This window comes from Musa acuminata, chromosome BXJ1-1, assembly GCF_036884655.1.
Source record: "Musa acuminata AAA Group cultivar baxijiao chromosome BXJ1-1, Cavendish_Baxijiao_AAA, whole genome shotgun sequence".
In the NCBI taxonomy this organism is placed as follows: Eukaryota; Viridiplantae; Streptophyta; class Magnoliopsida; order Zingiberales; family Musaceae; genus Musa; species Musa acuminata.
The window spans coordinates 6,300,008-6,318,665 of NC_088327.1; the positions used below are offsets into that span (position 1 = coordinate 6,300,008).

The window sequence follows — 18,658 nt, forward strand, 5'->3', positions numbered from 1 at the left end:
AGGTCACGATAAAACAATGTTCCGAAGACATTGGAGGATTGATGCGAAGTTGGAAGTAAAATTTTGAATTGTAAAGCATCAGTAATATGTATGTTGAAGAAATATATTATAATTTGATTTAAATTTACATTTTTATTTGATTTAAAAACATAAAAAATATCAAAATATTAAAATAAAAAAATCCCTATTTAATCTTAATATATATATATTATAATTTTAAAAAAAATATTCTTATCATCATAATAATTTTCTAATAAGATACTAATGTAAATTAAAATTTTTAATTAATATCCAAATAACAATCAATTGAGTGATTGAGTAAAACCATATGCATAAACTATCAAATTTAACATAGTACATATAAGTATAAAGATGGATATATAGATAATTTTGCCTAAATAATTTTGTTGCCAAGTATAATTGGTGAACATGATATTTAATCCAACACCTCACTATCAACCATCAAAGTTTCTCACTCCTTTGTATAACTTTATTGATTGAGATTAAAAACTAAATTATTATTATTTTATATTAAATTAGGTATGAGATATTTTTACACCGATTAAATTCTAACTTCTATTAACTGTGTAGTATTATACTGATTATTTTTGCTAGAAAAATCAGATCGAATTAATAAGATGTTAATCAAATAAATCTTAAATATTATAAATATTTTCCTGCTATATATATATATATATATCATTTTCCCATGAGAAAACATTACAGTCAATCTTTCCTCAACTTGTGGGGAAGACGGAAGAGAAGAAGAGGCGTAATGATGCTAGCTGGCGTTGAACTGTGTGTCAATTGCCTTCCGTTCGCTCTCCCTCTCCATGTCTTCTTCTTCTCCTCTCTCTCTCTCTCTCTCTCTCTCTCTCTCTCGCACACATTTAGTGCTGCTTCTGTAGATGAATAATTCACAGCACAACTCCCAAATATACATATCCTCTTCCCTTCCACGCTGTTGATCTCCTCACCGCTCGCTGCCTCTTATCGGCGACCGATTCAACCGCACCATTTCTGGCGAAGGATTTTTTTACAACCCCCGACAGCCGAAGGTTCGTGCGTCGCTCTCTCGTTCTTTCTCTTTCTCTATCTTGCTCGCCCTTTCTTTAGGGGAAAGAAACAGGGGGCGAGAAGGAGGAGGAAAGGGAACCCAAAGGTGATCTCTTGATCTCTTTGTGGATCTCCTTTCCCTCCGGAGATAGGGTTAGGGCTGTTTCCTTCTTTCCCCTTTGTCCTCGATGGAGGCCTTTGGGTCGGCTGAGCAATGTGGGGCTTCCTCTTGGCGCTTTCAGATGTGCACTAGCTAGAGCCGCGCGGAGGCCGACTAGGACTCACCGGACGAGGAGGAGAGAGAAAGGCGGCGTTTTGTGGGGGGAAAGGCACCGGCCGATGAGATGAGTGCATCCAGGTTTATAAAGTGCGTCACGGTGGGGGACGGCGCCGTCGGCAAGACCTGCATGCTCATATCGTACACCAGCAACACTTTTCCCACGGTGAGTGCCGAAAAATCCCATCTTTTATGATATTTTAGGTGCTTCATGATGGTTTGCGTGTGCTTCTGGGAGAAAATTGCAGGCTTTCCGTCCTTTTTCGGGTCTAATCTTCAGGAAGGGGAGAAGGGAGGGAGGGAGCTAGAATCGAGGATTTATGCTTTTTTCGTGTTGTTTAAGGCAGTGTGTTTCGAAAATATATCCTTCCATTGTTTGCTACGTTTTTTATCCGGTTTGAATACCTATTTAACTAAATGTGCAATATATCATGAGCATGCTATTGCTTTTAGCCGATGCTTATATCTTGTGATGTACTCGCAAGAAAAAAACTTCTTTTTGTTGTTTCTCTTTTCTGGCAATGATCCCAGGAAAAGAAAAAATGGTTCGTGGATTTTGTGTTTCTGCAGCACAATCTCCTAACTCCATTTTATTGGAGAGCATGTCAGTCATGTCCAGACAGGTCATATTTTAGTGAGATGTTTGGAGATCGAGTTTCACGAGTGTCGAATCCGAGACAATGCTTTGTACGAAGCCTCAGCATCAATTTGGATTTGTGGAGCTATGCATCATGCACCAAAGAACCATCTTTCGTAATTACTTTCAGACATGAGCCTAGTTCTTTTCTTCCTGGTCCTGGATATGATATTCCACATGCCAACATTTTGAAGCATCTGGTCCTATGAAGTTCATTTAATTTGGACATAATTTTAATTTCCCTATAAACTTTTTGCTGTTGGTTATAGCTTAGAGAGATAAATGTGGTTATGGTTCTTTTTTGTAAATCTTAGATATAAGTTCTATTTTTATGATGACAGGATTATGTCCCGACGGTCTTTGACAATTTCAGTGCAAATGTAGTGGTCGATGGCAACACAGTTAATTTAGGTTTGTGGGATACTGCAGGTAATGTTTTGCATTTTCTTTTGCTTGATTACCTGTTTCATACTTTTTACTTCTGTAATAAGGCCCTCATTTGCATTATAATGCACTCGATGTGATGTTATTCTTTATTGGATCAGGCCAGGAGGACTACAACAGACTAAGGCCTTTGAGCTACCGGGGTGCAGATGTTTTTCTGCTGGCCTTCTCTCTCATAAGTAAAGCCAGCTATGAGAATGTGGCTAAGAAGGCAAGAGATTGATCCCTTTTCTTTCATGAATATTAATTTCTGCTTTGTCAAACTTGGTTTTCTCTGCCGACTCACTACTTCTCCACTTTTCCTTATCTGGTTTGTTCCTTTTTCACCTTTTAGTGGATTCCTGAATTGAAGCACTATGCGCCTGGTGTGCCCATAGTTCTTGTTGGAACAAAGCTTGGTAATTATTTTGACTTTGATCTTTTCGGTCAATTTTATGGCTATACCAATACATATATCAATACCAGATACATGTTATACTGTCTTTTAAATTTTTATTGTGTGAAGCAGGTAATACGTATTCACACATGAAGTTGTTGATATTTTTATTGCTATGATTATGTTGTTGCATCACATAGTGCCAAGAGCATTCAAATGAAAACATAGAAACATCAAAAGTCCATGTTATGATTCCATTATAACCACGTATAATTGACCATTCAATATCAAATCTTGAATCCATATAGTTGTGTACTGACCATTCTTGGTGGTATTGACAGTTAACCTTTTTTTGTTTATTTTACTAGTTCACTGATGCTTTGCTATACCATATCGCTTGTTATGTATGAGTGTAATATGATTCCGATCCGGTTTTCAGTACTGTTATCTAAACCTTGTACTTGACTATAGCAAGTACATTTTGATGATGTCCAGAATCATCTATTTTAGCCTTTTAATTGCCCTTTTCATAAACAAGGTAGCTTGTATATATGTAGGGGTTAGATTCAAAAGCTTATGATGTCATATATTGTATTCTATTCTTTCCTGGAATGGTTAAAGGTAAGTAACAATGACGTGGTTCTTCTGCATTCTTGCTAACTGGAAAGAACTTGTAGTGGCTAATGCTCATGTATATCTCCCATGGCTGCAAATATCACTCAATAAGTATCCGATTGACTTTCCTTGTTCCAGTTCACTATTTGTTTTCTCTCCATACAACACTGGAGAAAGCAGTGTCTTTGCTCTAATACTGATGATTCAATTTGGTATTGCACATATACCATCTTCCTGTACAGCCAGATTTAGATAAAACAAGGAGTGAAGGTTTTTGCCCGAGTTCTATGCATGTTAGTTTTACTTAATTGTTAACTTTTGTTTTATATTCAATTACTTGTAAGGTTTGTAAGTTATTGTTCTTTCTAAGCTTTGAATGCCTTCCAATTTTACCTTAGTTATGGTAAATAATTTTTTCTTCTACTGAAATCCCCGTACAATTAGCACATGCTTCAGTGCTACAATCTTCTCTTTGTTTCATGAAAAAAGTTTCATTCATTGCATCTTCAGATACATATAATAAGAGTATAATGGGCTATTCCAAGCACAATCCTATTAGCTTTCAACCTAATACACCAGCTGTCAGGATCTCTTTATCTTGGAACAACCTATTTAATTGATTAAATCAGGTCAGGTGAAGTGGGCAGGTTAAGGAAAGCTTTGCTGTATTTCAAGGGAGGTTAACCTATTCAATAGATTAGATCAGATCAGGTGAAGTGGGCAGGTTAAGGTAAGCTTTGCTTTATTTCGGGTGAGCAGGTTATCTAGGTCAGGCTGTGTTGGTTTAAAGCTTACAATCAATGAAGAATATGCTTATGTTGAACTCAAACTGACTCCAGAACAGGTCAAATTTGAACTGACCATGCCAAGCATCTTAATGGCCATCTTTGATTTTGGTCTGGTTTCCTATTTTTAGAGTTCGGAATTATTATAGGGACAATGATGGAACCGTGAATGTGAAGATTTTGCCAACATGGAAATATGTCATTCATTGAGCAAACAAGTTCCTCAACAAAACTTTATCCACCGTCACCATTTGGCATCAACAGTTATTGATTATAGAAGGATAGTTGTTCATATTGAAGTTTGAAGGCAGAGCAGAAAGTAATCTATTTACATGATCCATTCGTGGAAAGTCAATAATGAAACCTGAGTTATTACTGGCAGAATGTTATTTTTTTCACATGAAATAAGATAACTGGTTTCATTGCTGATCAAGTGTATAAAAGCAAGGTATGTGGACCAATGCTCGGTCAAATTCTGAATTCTGAGGCAATAAGCATAAGCATTTTGGGTAATCATATCAGAGACAGTTGAGATATTAATGTGATAGATGTGACTAGAATTACATGATGTTGCACAACTAACTCCGGTGACGACTGAAGAGGGGAGATTAAGCTGGTGATGTTGGGTTTCCGAGAGATTTCCACTGAACACTGAACAATTTAGTAACACTTTGAAGCACTATGGTTGTTGTTTTATGCTCATCATATTTTACTTAAAATATGTGAGAGCAATGAGAAATAATTCAAGATATTATCCCACTAGTGAAAAATTCTGTTAAATGGGTGTGTATTGGTCTTTGATATACTGCTTTTGAGTTTGCAAATGGCTCCAGCTTTCTTGGAAACTTGAAGATCCTATTGCTTCTAGTTCCGGAGTTGGATGCACAATGGTGCCTATTCATGTTGAAGGTTTGCATCAACAGAAGTAACCATGCTATTTACTAATTGTTTATTATGTTTTACATTATTCATAAAGACAATGATTATAATAAGAGGTTTGTAAAGATGCTGGATCTCATATCTAGATTCTGAAGAAATACATAAACCAAGAGATATTTGTTTAATTTGGAAGTTTGGAGCTTCTCGTGCACGGTTCTGTAGGTAAGGATTTTAGGCTCTTGGATCCCCTTGGGGCTCTAAAAGTTAGGAAATATAGAATTGGTTGCACTTCTTAGTCTAATCCCACTAGCCCAAGGTAGGTTTTCTTGACTAATCAAGTCGTTGTAAGTGCATGTTACATGTATTCTGAAACTTCAGAATCAAGGGTGTTCAGTTAGACTTTGTGTTTCTCAGCATTGTATACGTACCGGTCTTTGGATGGTGGAATGGCATGCAGGTTCACCTCTTTTGTCAGGCACTTTGACTGTTGACAGATTTATAAGATCAGCTTTTAACACTGTTCTTATGACTTACGAGTCAGGGAATTTGTGTTAAAGAATGTTGCTTGGTTAGTCATTCTCCTGTAGTTTATTTTTCGCTCACACTATTATAATCCTAACTTGATCATGTTCGGTGGATTTTGGCTTTTTTGTTTGTTGCAAATAATTGTGCATGGCTTTGTTGGCAGATCTCCGGGATGACACGCAATTTTTTGTAGATCACCCTAGTGCTGTACCAATAAGCACCGCACAGGTACAAGTTGCTGCAAATTCTGCAGCCTGAATTGTTGTTTCTTTTTTCCTTCTACTGTACCATATCACCTTGCCGAATTGCTTATGGTAATTCTCGTACGGCTCAAGGGGGAAGAGTTGAGGAAGGTAATTGGTGCTCCTGCCTACATCGAATGCAGTTCAAAGACCCAGCAAGTATGTTCTTCCTCTTCACCATACATTTAAAGCTTATAATGATATCTTGCTCATCTATATCCACCGTCATGCCAAATTCACTGTGCAGAATGTCAAGGGAGTTTTTGACGCCGCCATCAAAGTGGTACTTCAGCCACCCAAGCAGAAGAAGAAGAAAAGGAAGTCGCAGAAGGGTTGCTTCATCATGTGAATACTATGCACATGAACAAGAAATATGTAATCGACCTACAGCAAGTCATGGAAGCTTCAGGTTATCGGTTTCATTTCTCTCTTATGATCTGTCGCAGATTTATCAATCATGTAACCTCCTATGCACATCTGATGTTTGGGTAAATATTCGAAGTCTGTTTGACTTGCAGACATGTTGTACTTGGTGTTTTTTTTACCTCAATTACTCGTGTTACTATAGATTTGTGTAGTGATTAGGATCTGCAAGATGGCTTGCCGTGCATCTGTCTTAGTGCATTTGATGCTGCATGTCTTTGCATGTTTGTTGCAGTGAGCTATTTGCGGCTCTTTTCCATGGCCTCAAATCTGTGTTCTCTTTTTGGGGTGTCGAAATAGATTCTGTTCGTCTGTGGCTGTGCTGCGGAGTTCACTCACGCATCAGCATCAAGCCCGTTTCGCTGACGCGGAATCAAAATCCTCCACCGTCCCCTCTACATCGGACGCTCGAGATTGATCTCACGTTTCCAACAATCGGAGCCTTGGACGGTTAAGATTGATCGAACCGTCCTTTCAGAGATTCGTATAAAGCAGCGGCGTGGCATCCGTGGCTTCGTTTCCGCTCGCCCTCTCGTTTGTTTCCCATCGATCGATGTGTGGATCGCGATAACTGGGAGTAGCTTCGTGTTGTCTGTTCTTTCTGCCGCTGTCTTTGCTCCTTTAGGGTTAGGGGATTTGGAGCGCACCCTCTCGGTTGGATCTGGGATTCCTTGGTCCTGTTCTTCTGCTGCAGCGGAGATCGAGTCGCTTTCCCTGCTTCATCAGCATCGATTTTGAGGTTCTCTGGTGGCTTTTCCTGATTCGATTCCTTGCCTTTTGCTCTTGGTCTTGGTTAAAAATCGTTTCTTTGCTCCGCGACTTTCGTGATTGGTGTGGCCATGTGTCGACGTTCGTCGCATTGGATGATGTTTCTACTTGATCTTGTATTTCCGGTGTTCTGGTTTTTCGGCTTTCCTTTGTGCGCTGCTGGTTGAGATCCTTATTGTGTTTGTCTGGAATCTGAAAATTGTCGCCTTTTGTAACAGCTATCGATCGCTGGCCATTGAATTCCTTCGCGAAATCGACACTTGGTTAGCTTTCGCTCTTGATTATGGACGAAGGGGACGTCGATTTCTCTAATCCGGAGGTCTTCTCTGGCCCGAGTGCTGGTGAAGATCTTCCAAGTAGCTGCTCAATGGATAGTTTCTTCGACAACATCTTCAACGAGAGCCAGCAGCATTCATGCACCCATACCCACACTTGCAACCCTCCCGGGCCTGACCTCTCTCACACCCATACTTGCCTCCATGTCCACACCAAAATTCTCACTGCTGCGGCGGATGAGACTGCCGAGTCTGTGGAGAAGAACTCTTCGACAAAGAAAAGGTCTTGCGGTAATCGAGAAGCTGTTCGGAAGTACAGGGAGAAGAAGAAAGCTCATGCGGCGTCTCTGGAGGAGGAGATTGCTCAACTAAGATTGATTAATCAGCAACTGGTGAAGAGACTTCAGAACCAAGCTGCCCTCGAAGCTGAGGTTGCAAGGCTGAGATGCTTGCTTGTAGATCTAAGGGGGAGGATTGAAGGAGAGATCGGAACTTTTCCTTATCAGAAACCGGTGAAAGGGAGTGGAGATATTGGTTCCAATGCGTTCCAAGCAAACCTGCTGGGTGATGCCCAGGTTCTAAACTCATGTGGTTTCCGTTGTGATGATCAGGTTTCCTGCCTCCATCCAGGGATGCAAGGAAAGAACATTGGAGAAAATGGTGCATTTAATGGTCAGGGTGTTCGACACTGTGAGATTGGTAACATCCAGTGCATGGGGAGTTCAACCTCTGGATCTAAGAACTTCTTTGGCTGTGGAAGAGGGCCTGCAAGACAAGTTGATTGCTCGTCTAATACCACAAAGATAGAAGGTGATTTTGTTTTCCATTTTGGTTAAGTGATATTTCCAATATATTTCAGTTGTTATCTGCTCTCTCCAATACATATTTTGGTTAATTATATATCTATGTTTTGCATGTATAATTTGCTTCAGCTATAATGGTGGGCATGAACGATTTTAATAACCTTGAAATCCATGTTGTAATCGTCAGACGAATCAAACTGATCCTATTGGTAACTGCATCACTGATCTTTGAAATTGGGCATATATCAATTGGCCTGTAAGGATTAACTAAGACCACCTGTTTAAACTATACTTAATGCTTCAATTAAGTCTGACCACTAATTTTCATCTATAAACTGTGATAGGAAGTTGATCTAGTTCGATGGTAGGATTTGATTGTCAACCTGACATAAATGACAGTGAAAAAGGTTATCCATCATGCTCATATAGGTTGACAAATCAATGGAAGTAGTTCAAGTTGTCCTATGAGGTTTCCGAACCACACAAAGCACATTGTATAAGTTGGATGCAGATAACCAGATTGGCAAGACAATTCTTATCATGCAACTGTATTAGTTTTTGTTACATCTTATGAATACAAGTTGACAATAAGACTAGATCAACACATTAATACATGGAGTTCTCTGCACAATTTAGTTCAGTCACCCAATTGACATTTACCCTAAGGTTTAAGGAGTTATGGTGTTATCTATCGAATTCTATTTTATATGCTTATGATATTCAAGCTTGAGAAGAGCATGGATTTGGATCCATTGAGCTCATGATGAGTTCAAACTTTTCAAATTCGATAAGTTTTCTAAAGAAAGAGCTTTAAATTTTGTCTCAAAGTCAAGTTGAATTTAAACCAACCAAAATGCTAAAGCACGGCTTGGCTCAATTGCATTATTGAGCAACTTGAGAGGAACATTCCTTAATCCAGTTGCACCAAGTTGCATTCCCAAATTCCTTTCTCTTTGTTCAGGTATGTATGTATGTTGTTAATTATGTTGCTTGGTTAATTTGTGTGGAACACATAATATATCCAAAAGATTAGTGCAACATAGCTGCAAATTGTTTGTATGGACACTTGGTGTCACTAGGACAAGAAATGCTTGGAATTTATATGAAGTCATCGTAGTACCACCAGGTGATTAAATGATGAACAATTGTTGAGGTATTTCATGGTCCCTAAGTCCATCGACAAGGTTGGTTTAGTTTATTTAGAGTACAATAGGAGAGAGACAAGAGAAGGGAACAATGGAAGGGAGGATGGGCAAAAGGAGTCAGACACTTGACATGAATGATAGCCATAGCAGGGGAAGAAGAAGAGGAGGGGAGAAGTTGAGGAGAGGGGAAAAATTGACATGACCTTGAAAAAAGGAAAACATTTCACTACTATTACATCTATATTTGGTTGCTTAAACAATACATTGTTAAGATGGGAATAGGCTGAAGGTTGCCTGAGCGCCATTACTCATTTTCCGATGCTGTTGGTGGAAATATATCCAAGTTTGAAGATATGTTTGCCTAGAGTTCAAATGTATTTGATATGGTGTCTAGATCTCTGATTAGTTTTTTTTTTCACTCAAATGGCCTTGTGCTTAACTACGATTTTAGTTTTTAAGTCTAAGGCTTATTGTTGAAGTGTAATTGTTAAACCTTAAAAACCAAGCGACATGGTTTGCATAAATAGTGAATCTTGTGCAGCTTTGCTGCAAATGGGCTCCTGGATAAAATGCCCTGCTTGCACCAATACAATCTCCCATCACTATGCAGTTCAAAGTGCAACTGAATACATATGGGCCGAAGACCGTGGAAGAGGAGATGCCAAGCTCACTGGATATAACCTAGGATGAAAATGATGTGTACCTTGTATTAGATTGGACTTTCTTGGTGATTTTAGTTATGTTTATTGCACAATGAACTAATCATGGAACTAATACAGAAAATTTGCCAATTTGATGAAACATGATTGAATAATAATCTACAAAATTATTTGAATTTTCTTTTGATATCATCTCCATGTGAAACATATCAAGTTGATATGTCAGCTAGTTTTCCAAGATTATTCTTTAAAAGTTGATAGTCACTGTTCCCTTTCTTCTGATAAGTAACAAGTTATAGACTAAACCGAGTCCAAAACCATAGAATAATTCTGGAGCTGAAAAGATATCAATTCAATCACCTTAGAATACATGCATTAGAAATTAAGAAACATTTTGAACTTTCTATTGCGTTGCCTGAACACCATCAGGAACTACTTTGTTTTGTGCTAGTGTATTATTATACATTGTCTACTGGACTCTAGTTGCAAGATACACAAAGAAAAATTATATGTTGGTACTCATATTGCTGTCAACTTTGTTTGACTTGTTGTTGAAGAATCTTTCTTATGTTAACATTAGATGAGCAAAATTTGAACCGTTGGCAATTAGAGTTTTTGGCTGTTTCAGAAGGAAATGTAACATGGTCATGCAACTGGTTGGTTTTATAAAAAAATGAGCTATTGATGGGTTGGACATGTCAAAATGGTAATTTGCAAAGAGCCCTTAGTGATCCAAAAAACTATTGTATTTATACGTTTAGGAAACAGAACATATTATTGATGATAAGCATGTGGTTTTCATGCTTTCTGCAATGACTTGGATTTTTAAACATTGCAGAATTAGCTTTCTGAAAATTGAGTGGCTTGGAGCGCGTATACAGCAAACTTAAATGTCATATTCTTTCACATTTCTGTATCTGGTGATGACTTTGAATTAGTTCTTGTATTGTCACCATATCTACCTTGGAGTTCTAGTTTCTTTATAATTCTTGTTGTTTTGCATTGGATATGGAAATGAAAACCTTAGGAAAATGCTTAATATGTATGGCATTCAAGAACGTGTGTCTTACTTCCTGCAGTTTTAGTGGAAACATATTGTTTGTGTTGAATTATTACTTATTTTCATGGTTTGACATTTTGGATACCCAACCCGTGTCGATCCTCAGCTGGATTGGTATGAACCGTAGCAACACATGGTGTAGGCACAGGCTATGGAATTTTCTTTCAGTGTGGTGTTGGGAGGCACATGCCGTGATTTGTGCTGCCGACCTGACTATGTACTAGTCCTGACAAAACATAGAATTGTGCTTATTTTGTTCACTTACAGAAGATGCTCATATCATGTTGCTCTTGTGATACTCATGTTCAGATTTCTCGTCCTCTATCTTTTTTCTTTTACTTTTTTGGCCTATAACTTGTTTTTCTTTCACTTTCTTATTGTTCCTTTTCTGCTGGTTTCTGTAGGTGCTCATGCAGCAGAGGATTTATGATCTGTTTTCCAAACATCCATGGTGGTTGAAGTTGTGAATCAGTAGTGGCTCAGCTTTCTTTTGGTCTTACTTTTTATTCCAATCTGTAGCCTTATGAATTGAACTCAGTAGCTATCTTTGACGATCCTTGAACTATCAATTTGTCTACTGATTTTCCAGTTAGTTTCTTTGTTTTTATTTTTCCCCTTCAAGACTAAATATGATGTACAAGGTAGAATTAAGTGAACAAGACTGTTCTGGATGAAGCTATGATCAGATGCATTATCAAATACACTCCAATTGTAACAGTTTCAGATGTTTTGATTGGAATAGTTACAATAGGGAACTTTATGGATACATTTGTATTTTAGTTGGACTATGTCTTCAAAGTCCTTAATTTACTGGTGAATGCATACTGCGTTTTAGCTCCTGTGGATGCTCGAGTGTTCTTCAAGCTTGGCCTTGTTTTGATAACTTCACTTATCATCCTACTACATCAATCATTTATGCAAAATTTGTTCTGTTCTTTATGTATCTGAATGATTGTAAGAGTCATGATCTATTTCTTCTGTTTGGCTTAGGAAAGAGTTTATCATTGTGGAAATAAGTACAACCAAGGAAAAAGGAAGGATAAGAAAATAAGATATAAGAAAATAAGATATGGCATGAAAATGTTGTATATTTTTGCTGCTTTTTATACACAAGTTGTGGAATTTTATATGTTGCATTCTATGAAGATGAAACATTTGATGTATTTAATCTAACATCTGGTTCTTGTTTGATTTTTCTGGACTCCAAACTCAAATCTTACAGTAAATTCGGATCTGGACAATTTAAATGTAACAAAAATTGGAATTTATTAACTTTATTTGCTTTCTTGATTTTGTTAATCAGTCTACACTTTGCTTGTACATGTATTTAATCCTTCTTTTAATCCTTTAGAACCTTCAATTTTGAGAAAAAAAAAGTTGAATTTCTATTGTTTCATTTTTTCTTTATAAAACAAAAAATTCCAAGAAAGTTCTTTGGATAATTTTTAAGATATATCAGAATTTTCTTCTTCTTTTTTTTTTTTGCATGTTAAGCACGCCCATAAAATTTCTTTTCCAAATAACAATTTATCTCTGTTTTATGTAAATAGAATTATTGAAAACTACTTTTCACTTGCGACGAAAAATTCTTAATGTCGTTTATGCAAAAATGGCGCCCATTTCCACTTCCGGCCCAAATTGAGTTAACCGGTCTATGAGACGATTCGAATCGGTCCGGAATTGGGAAACGGACCGGTTCGGCATGAATTCGAACCACGGCTCGACCAACACGGGCCTATTTCTTCTCTTTTAGATTTGCGGTTTTGCCGTTGCTCTCTTCCTCTCGCGGTCACCGTCACCGTCTCTAGGGTTTCCACCATGGATCTCCTACGAGGCTACACAGAAGGCGACGACGACAACGACGGACCCGAAGAAATGTCACGAGGAGGAGGAGGAGAAGGAGAGAGGTTGGAATCCGCCGCAGCGACGGAGGGGGAGGGGGAGGGGGAGGCGGAGGCGGAGGCGGAGGGATCTTCGTCGCCGGACTCTTCCCCTCCTCGCCTGCCAGCGAAGTCCTCCGCCCCCCGCGTGGACGACACCACCCTGGCCCTTGCCGCCGCCGAATCGGCCCGCGCCATCCACCGACCCCTCGATCCGGCGCAGCATGCGGTGGCCTTCAACCCCACCTACGATCAGCTCTGGGCGCCCATCCACGGCCCCGCCCACCCCTTCGCCAAGGACGGCGTCGCCCAGGGCATGCGCAATCACAAGCTCGGCTTCGTGGAGGACGCCGCCATCCAGCCTTTCCTCTTCGACGAGCAGTACAACACCTTCCACAAGTACGGCTACGCCACGGACCCCTCCGGCCTCTCCTACGTCGGCGACCTCGAAACCCTAACCAAGAACCAGGCCCTCTCCGTCTACAACATGCCCCAGCAGGAACAGAAACGGCGGCGCCTCCAGATGAAAGCGCCCGATGCTGAAGAAGCTGACCCTTCCGCAGCAGGGCCTGAGGTTGAGAACCCCGCGTCTGACGAGTGGCTCCTCAAGAATCGAAAAAGCCCGTGGTCCGGGAAGAACGAGGTCGTCCAGGGCGAGCTCACGGAGGAGCAGAAGAAGTACGCCGAGGAGCACGCGGAGAAGAAGGCCGAGAAGGAGCGCGGAGAAGGGCGGGCTGGCAATAAAGCAGAGCATTCAGACAAGAGCACATTCCACGGGAAGGAGGAGCGTGACTACCAGGGTCGTTCATGGATCGAGCCGCCCAAGGATGCGAAGCCTAAGAACGACCACTGCTACATCCCAAAACGTTGGGTTCATACATGGAGCGGCCACACCAAGGGTGTCGCGGCAATACGATTCTTTCCGAAGCATGGCCACCTTCTACTCTCGGCTGGTATGGACTCGAAGGTCAAGATATGGGATGTGTTCAATTCTGGTAAGTGCATGCGGACATACATGGGCCACTCGAAGGCGGTTCGCGACATCTCCTTTTCAATTGATGGTACCAAGTTCTTGAGTGCTGGGTATGACAAGAACATCAAGTATTGGGACACTGAGACGGGGAAGGTCATCTCCACCTTCTCCACTGGGAAGGTTCCCTACGTAGTGAAGCTTAATCCAGATGAAGACAAACAGAACATTCTTCTTGCAGGAATGAGTGACAAGAAGATTGTACAGTGGGACATGAATTCGGGTACAATCACACAAGAGTATGATCAACATCTAGGAGCAGTTAATACCATCACTTTTGTTGATAATAATCGAAGGTTTGTTACTTCTAGTGATGATAAGTCACTTCGGGTATGGGAGTTTGGGATTCCAGTTGTTATAAAGTACATCAGTGAGCCTCACATGCATTCCATGCCTTCAATCTCGCTTCATCCTAATTCAAATTGGTTGGCTGCTCAGAGCTTGGATAATCAGATACTTATATACAGTACGAAGGAGAGGTTTCAGCTGAATAAGAAGAAGAGATTTGCAGGCCACATTGCAGCAGGGTATGCTTGTCAGGTGAATTTTTCTCCGGATGGACGTTTTGTTATCTCAGGAGATGGAGAAGGGAAGTGTTGGTTTTGGGACTGGAAGAGTTGCAAGGTCTTTAGGACGTTGAAATGTCATGAAGGAGTGTGCATTGGATGTGAGTGGCATCCATTGGAGCAGAGCAAGGTTGCAACTTGCGGATGGGATGGCATGATCAAATATTGGTGAGTGATCATTCTTTGTACTCCATATCTGTATGTGGAATATAATTTTATTCTGTTTTTCATGGTTGTTCCAGTATAATTTTTGTGCTTGCCAATTGAATTTTTGTATGATTGCTAGTATGTTGCCTTTCGATATTTGGTCAGTAGCTGTAGATGTAAAAGCCAACTGCCTTGTGGTTTCCTCTTAGTGCATCAGCCGAGTTCAAAATTGGTGGTCTTAAAATACTTGATAGGTGAAGTTATAGCATATAGAAAACCATATCATTTTTTCCATGCCAAAGTCTCTGTTGACTGAATTACTGTGAGTGACTCTGAATTATAAGTCGATAAAAAAGCATCATAATATATTTTTATCTGCTACATTATGTTATGTAAAGAAATCCTGAGACAAAGAATCTTGATTCTGGTAATAAGGGTTAATGATATCTGACGATTGACCTGTTTCATGTTTTAAAATTAGGAATTATCATCGTATTCTTGTGTATTTATTAAATGCTGATTTGTGCACTTTCTGGCACCTCATTATTGGTTATCCAGTATAGCAGTCTAGAAAGGACATTTGCAATTTTATAGGATATCAAAATTTCACATCATATTTTGAAAATGAAACCTCATTTTTATGCACAGTTACTATCTTGTAGAATTTTTTGCATCATCTTATCTGGCTCCTTGTTTTTTTGTAATTATCTAGCACCTACTAGGGATCACTTAGTAATTGTATCTAGCCATCATAGTTTCTTTATTATTCTTTTTCTGTTGATCTGTAATCAAATTTGTATAAAATTAATGAGTCGATGATTTGACTCATTAAGTTAAATTAGCAAGCACACTTTTCTTGATTAACAACTCTTCAAGCTATATATAAATAGCTTATAATTTAATTTTAACTGAAATTGGGCATCACCAAATGGGTAATATCTGTAATCTGATGGCATAATGTACTCTATTGGCTATGATCTCTATTCCAGTGGCTAACATCTTTATGGAATGACATGCAATAATTGATGCATGCATCTAGTATTGTCCAAAATTATATTATAATTAAGCATGTGATGGCTCTATGAAGGTTAATAACATGAGATACTTGATTAAAGCAATCAAGAAGTTAGAGAAGATCTCACCAATCATGAGAATGTCTTGATGAAAATTGCATGGTTTCACCTGTCAAACTAAGGGCTATCAGATCTCTTTTGTATTATTTCTAACAAAGTTTTCTTAGGCATTCATCAGCCTCTCCCTTTACTATTAATCATGATTGAATCACCGCATAAATGATGCATCTATTGATATTCTCTGGACATTCTTATAGTCTTATAAAAGGCCTCCCCTCATGTTAGTAATAGAATTATCTCTCTGTCTTATCTTGTCATCTCTAATAATACCCCAATCATCTTAGCATTATAGACAGTGTTTCCTGACTATACACAAGTTCATTTCCACTCACACATCATAATCTCTCTCTCTCTCTCTCTCTCTCTCTCTCTCTCTCTCTCTCTTTCACACACACATATTTTGTTGACATCTGTTATCATAAGAAAATTTGCTCAGGTGGTGACATTTGTTCTCAGAAGGATGTCATGGTCACTAAATTTTATTCTAATACGCATATATTAAGATATTGTATGACTATATATTTGAATTTGCATTTGACCTTTGTGGTGCCTGCTGTGACTATTGCAATTAAAGAAATATCACCTTTTTTTTTTCATGTACCTCATGTCACGTTTGTCCTTTTGCATGGATTCTTCTTGTATAGACAATTGACAAGGTGTATTATGCATTAAGCCCTAGTTTATGGGCTGTCAATTTGGGTTGTTTTACTAGGTTTAGAATGCATAATACTTGCCACATTGCTATGGTAAAATTGCAAAGGATTTTTTGGGAGGTTCTAAGATCTGGTCTGTAAGTTTATGGTCTATGGGTAATAGTTGGCAAGCTGAAGTTTTGGCAAGAAGACACCTGTAAACAATGTTTTTAAAGCAGCCATGGTATGGAGGCAAAAAAGGTCTTACATAACCCATACACATATAAATTGCAGACATGTTGCCACATAATCGGTTCATATTAGAATATTGGAGATAACATTTAATTAAGTATAAAGAGATATAATCAAGCTTAAAGTTTTAAAAGGTAAACATGTGCTACAGTTTAAGTAAACAAGGGTATGGGGACATTTCATCTCGTGATCTTCTTAAGTTGCAAATAGTAATGAGTATTCGCGAATCACATGATCTAATTTTTCATATTTATGTGGATTGTATATGCTTCCATAGATTCTGATGCTAAGTAGCAGCCATATAGCCACACATGTGGCTGCATAGACTGTATCTTGCAACACTGTATAATAAATAGGTGCATAGGACTTTAACCCTTGGTTGTTGGAATCAAATATGACTTAGATTTTCTTTCAGAGATTCTATGTGATGCTCTTCTTTTTAAGGATGTGTATTTCAATCAAATGTTGTTCATGATCCAGTATCCTTTCTCTTCAACAAGAATTGTTGATCAGCCTTGGTGACTACTATCCTCCAAATTTTGCCTGGCATTCTGCCAACGCGTTACACATGATGTTAGTATTCAATATCATTTGCCCAGATAGTTGTTTTTTCAGGGACAGTGGGTAGATAGTTAATTAAGTTCTGTAACTATAAATAAGTTTCCAGTATTTATTATAAACTAGAAAAAAGTGTTACAGTATGACCTCTGAAGGCTTAATTCTTGATGTCTTCATGTTTTGCACAACGTGGTCTTTGTTCTAATTATATGCAACATGGAATATGAAATTTGGACAGATGTAGGTCTACAGGCTTAAGAATAGTGTTTGGGGTCCATGAACTGAGTATTTCAATTGTATGAGGGGAGTAAGAGGAAAAGATAGTTAGTCGTAAGATATTTGAGATGGCTTATTGGTGCTTTGCTTGAAAGGAATTGAGATGGTAGATGTACTTTCGTTGATAATTTGTTATGTATTATTGCACATTGCAATGTGCCATCAGTTGTGAAGTGACTACAGTAGAAAGGCACACACATGCAATTAGTGTTTCCCCAATTTTGGTAGCGTGAGTTACAAAAACTGATAACATCTATCGAGAATCAAACCAAGCTAAGCACGAGTTGCAGCACATAAAAAATTTACCTGTCATGACAAATTCACTGAATTTTGTTAAACCTATTATAAGTTGGAAGCCATCAGTTGGTCAATGCTGTAGAATCTGATTTCGTTAGTAGGTAAAAATATAATTCCTTTGCATTGTCATGGTACTACTGAGACCCCATCAAGGTTCAATTCTTTTTTGTTCCCTTTTTGGGTTATTATCAAATTTTGCATATTTTAAGGAACTATTTAGTTTCTGGCAACAGATGATAATATTACACACTCAGCCCCTTATTCTCTTCCCCACATGATATTTACATTTTCTATTTGTAATCTTTTTTTTTTTTACTTTCAGGGATTAATTCCTGTGGCAGCGTGAAAATTTGCTGGTTGGGTACAACATCATGACGATGTTGGAAGGCGTGCATATGCTGTTCGAAAATACCTGCCACTTCTGTACGAATCCAAAGGCGTATGCATTCTCCAGCTTCGAAGTTGTGGACCTTCTGGTCATGACAAACTGGTATTGCAACAATTGTGATGCAATAGCTTCCCAGCAGAATGTCGAGGTCTTATGAACAATGGGACTCTTGTATTTTATGTAAGCTTGTTTCCGAGGTCTCCTTTTTGTCGGAAGACAATTACGCTGATTTATTTTCTGTTCATGAAATTTTAGGAAGAAGTTTGTCAGCAACATCCTGGCTGTCGAGGGAGGAAACGTGACTAACATTCTATTATACTCATATTATGCAGCTCTGATACATCCAACCGAAATGAAACTCGAGTTGTCTCATGGTGATTTCTGTGTGGTATTCTGCTCACGCCATTATTCTTATCGCACTTCGTTTGGCATTTCCTCTCTATTCTTCTTGGGACTGACATTGCCGGTTGTTGCTCCCTGTGCCCAGAATGGTTGCGGTTCAAGTGATGCTTCATGAATACCTCTCGACC

General features: G+C 38.8%; 3 protein-coding genes across 5 annotated transcripts; all 3 read left to right on the forward strand.

The window, feature by feature from the left end:
• The first annotated feature begins 742 nt into the window (after positions 1-742).
• LOC135633032 (rac-like GTP-binding protein 5) lies at positions 743-6,353 on the forward strand. Its single transcript, XM_065142109.1, has 8 exons — positions 743-1,058; positions 1,299-1,499; positions 2,312-2,399; positions 2,516-2,625; positions 2,749-2,812; positions 5,758-5,822; positions 5,930-5,995; positions 6,084-6,353. The coding sequence occupies exons 2-8, from the start codon at positions 1,401-1,403 to the stop codon at positions 6,183-6,185; spliced, it is 594 nt and encodes a 197-aa protein (XP_064998181.1). The 5' UTR covers positions 743-1,058; positions 1,299-1,400; the 3' UTR covers positions 6,186-6,353.
• Positions 6,354-6,612: 259 nt separating this feature from the next.
• LOC135632993 (basic leucine zipper 19-like) lies at positions 6,613-11,808 on the forward strand. Its single transcript, XM_065142009.1, has 3 exons — positions 6,613-6,998; positions 7,246-8,112; positions 11,374-11,808. The coding sequence occupies exons 2-3, from the start codon at positions 7,311-7,313 to the stop codon at positions 11,397-11,399; spliced, it is 828 nt and encodes a 275-aa protein (XP_064998081.1). The 5' UTR covers positions 6,613-6,998; positions 7,246-7,310; the 3' UTR covers positions 11,400-11,808.
• Positions 11,809-12,743: 935 nt separating this feature from the next.
• On the forward strand, positions 12,744-18,500 carry LOC135583646 (uncharacterized). 3 transcript variants are annotated; one of them, XR_010494911.1, is made up of 3 exons: positions 12,744-14,613; positions 18,063-18,308; positions 18,384-18,500. XR_010494911.1 is itself a non-coding variant. In XM_065142188.1 (2 exons), the coding sequence occupies exons 1-2, from the start codon at positions 12,788-12,790 to the stop codon at positions 18,067-18,069; spliced, it is 1,833 nt and encodes a 610-aa protein (XP_064998260.1). In that variant the 5' UTR covers positions 12,744-12,787; the 3' UTR covers positions 18,070-18,500. The 3 variants fall into 3 exon arrangements, 2 of the variants coding, with proteins under 2 accessions (XP_064998260.1, XP_064998349.1); XM_065142188.1 differs by having other exon boundaries at positions 18,063-18,500; XM_065142277.1 differs by lacking the exons at positions 18,063-18,308; positions 18,384-18,500 and having other exon boundaries at positions 12,744-14,617.
• The last annotated feature ends 158 nt before the right edge of the window (positions 18,501-18,658 follow it).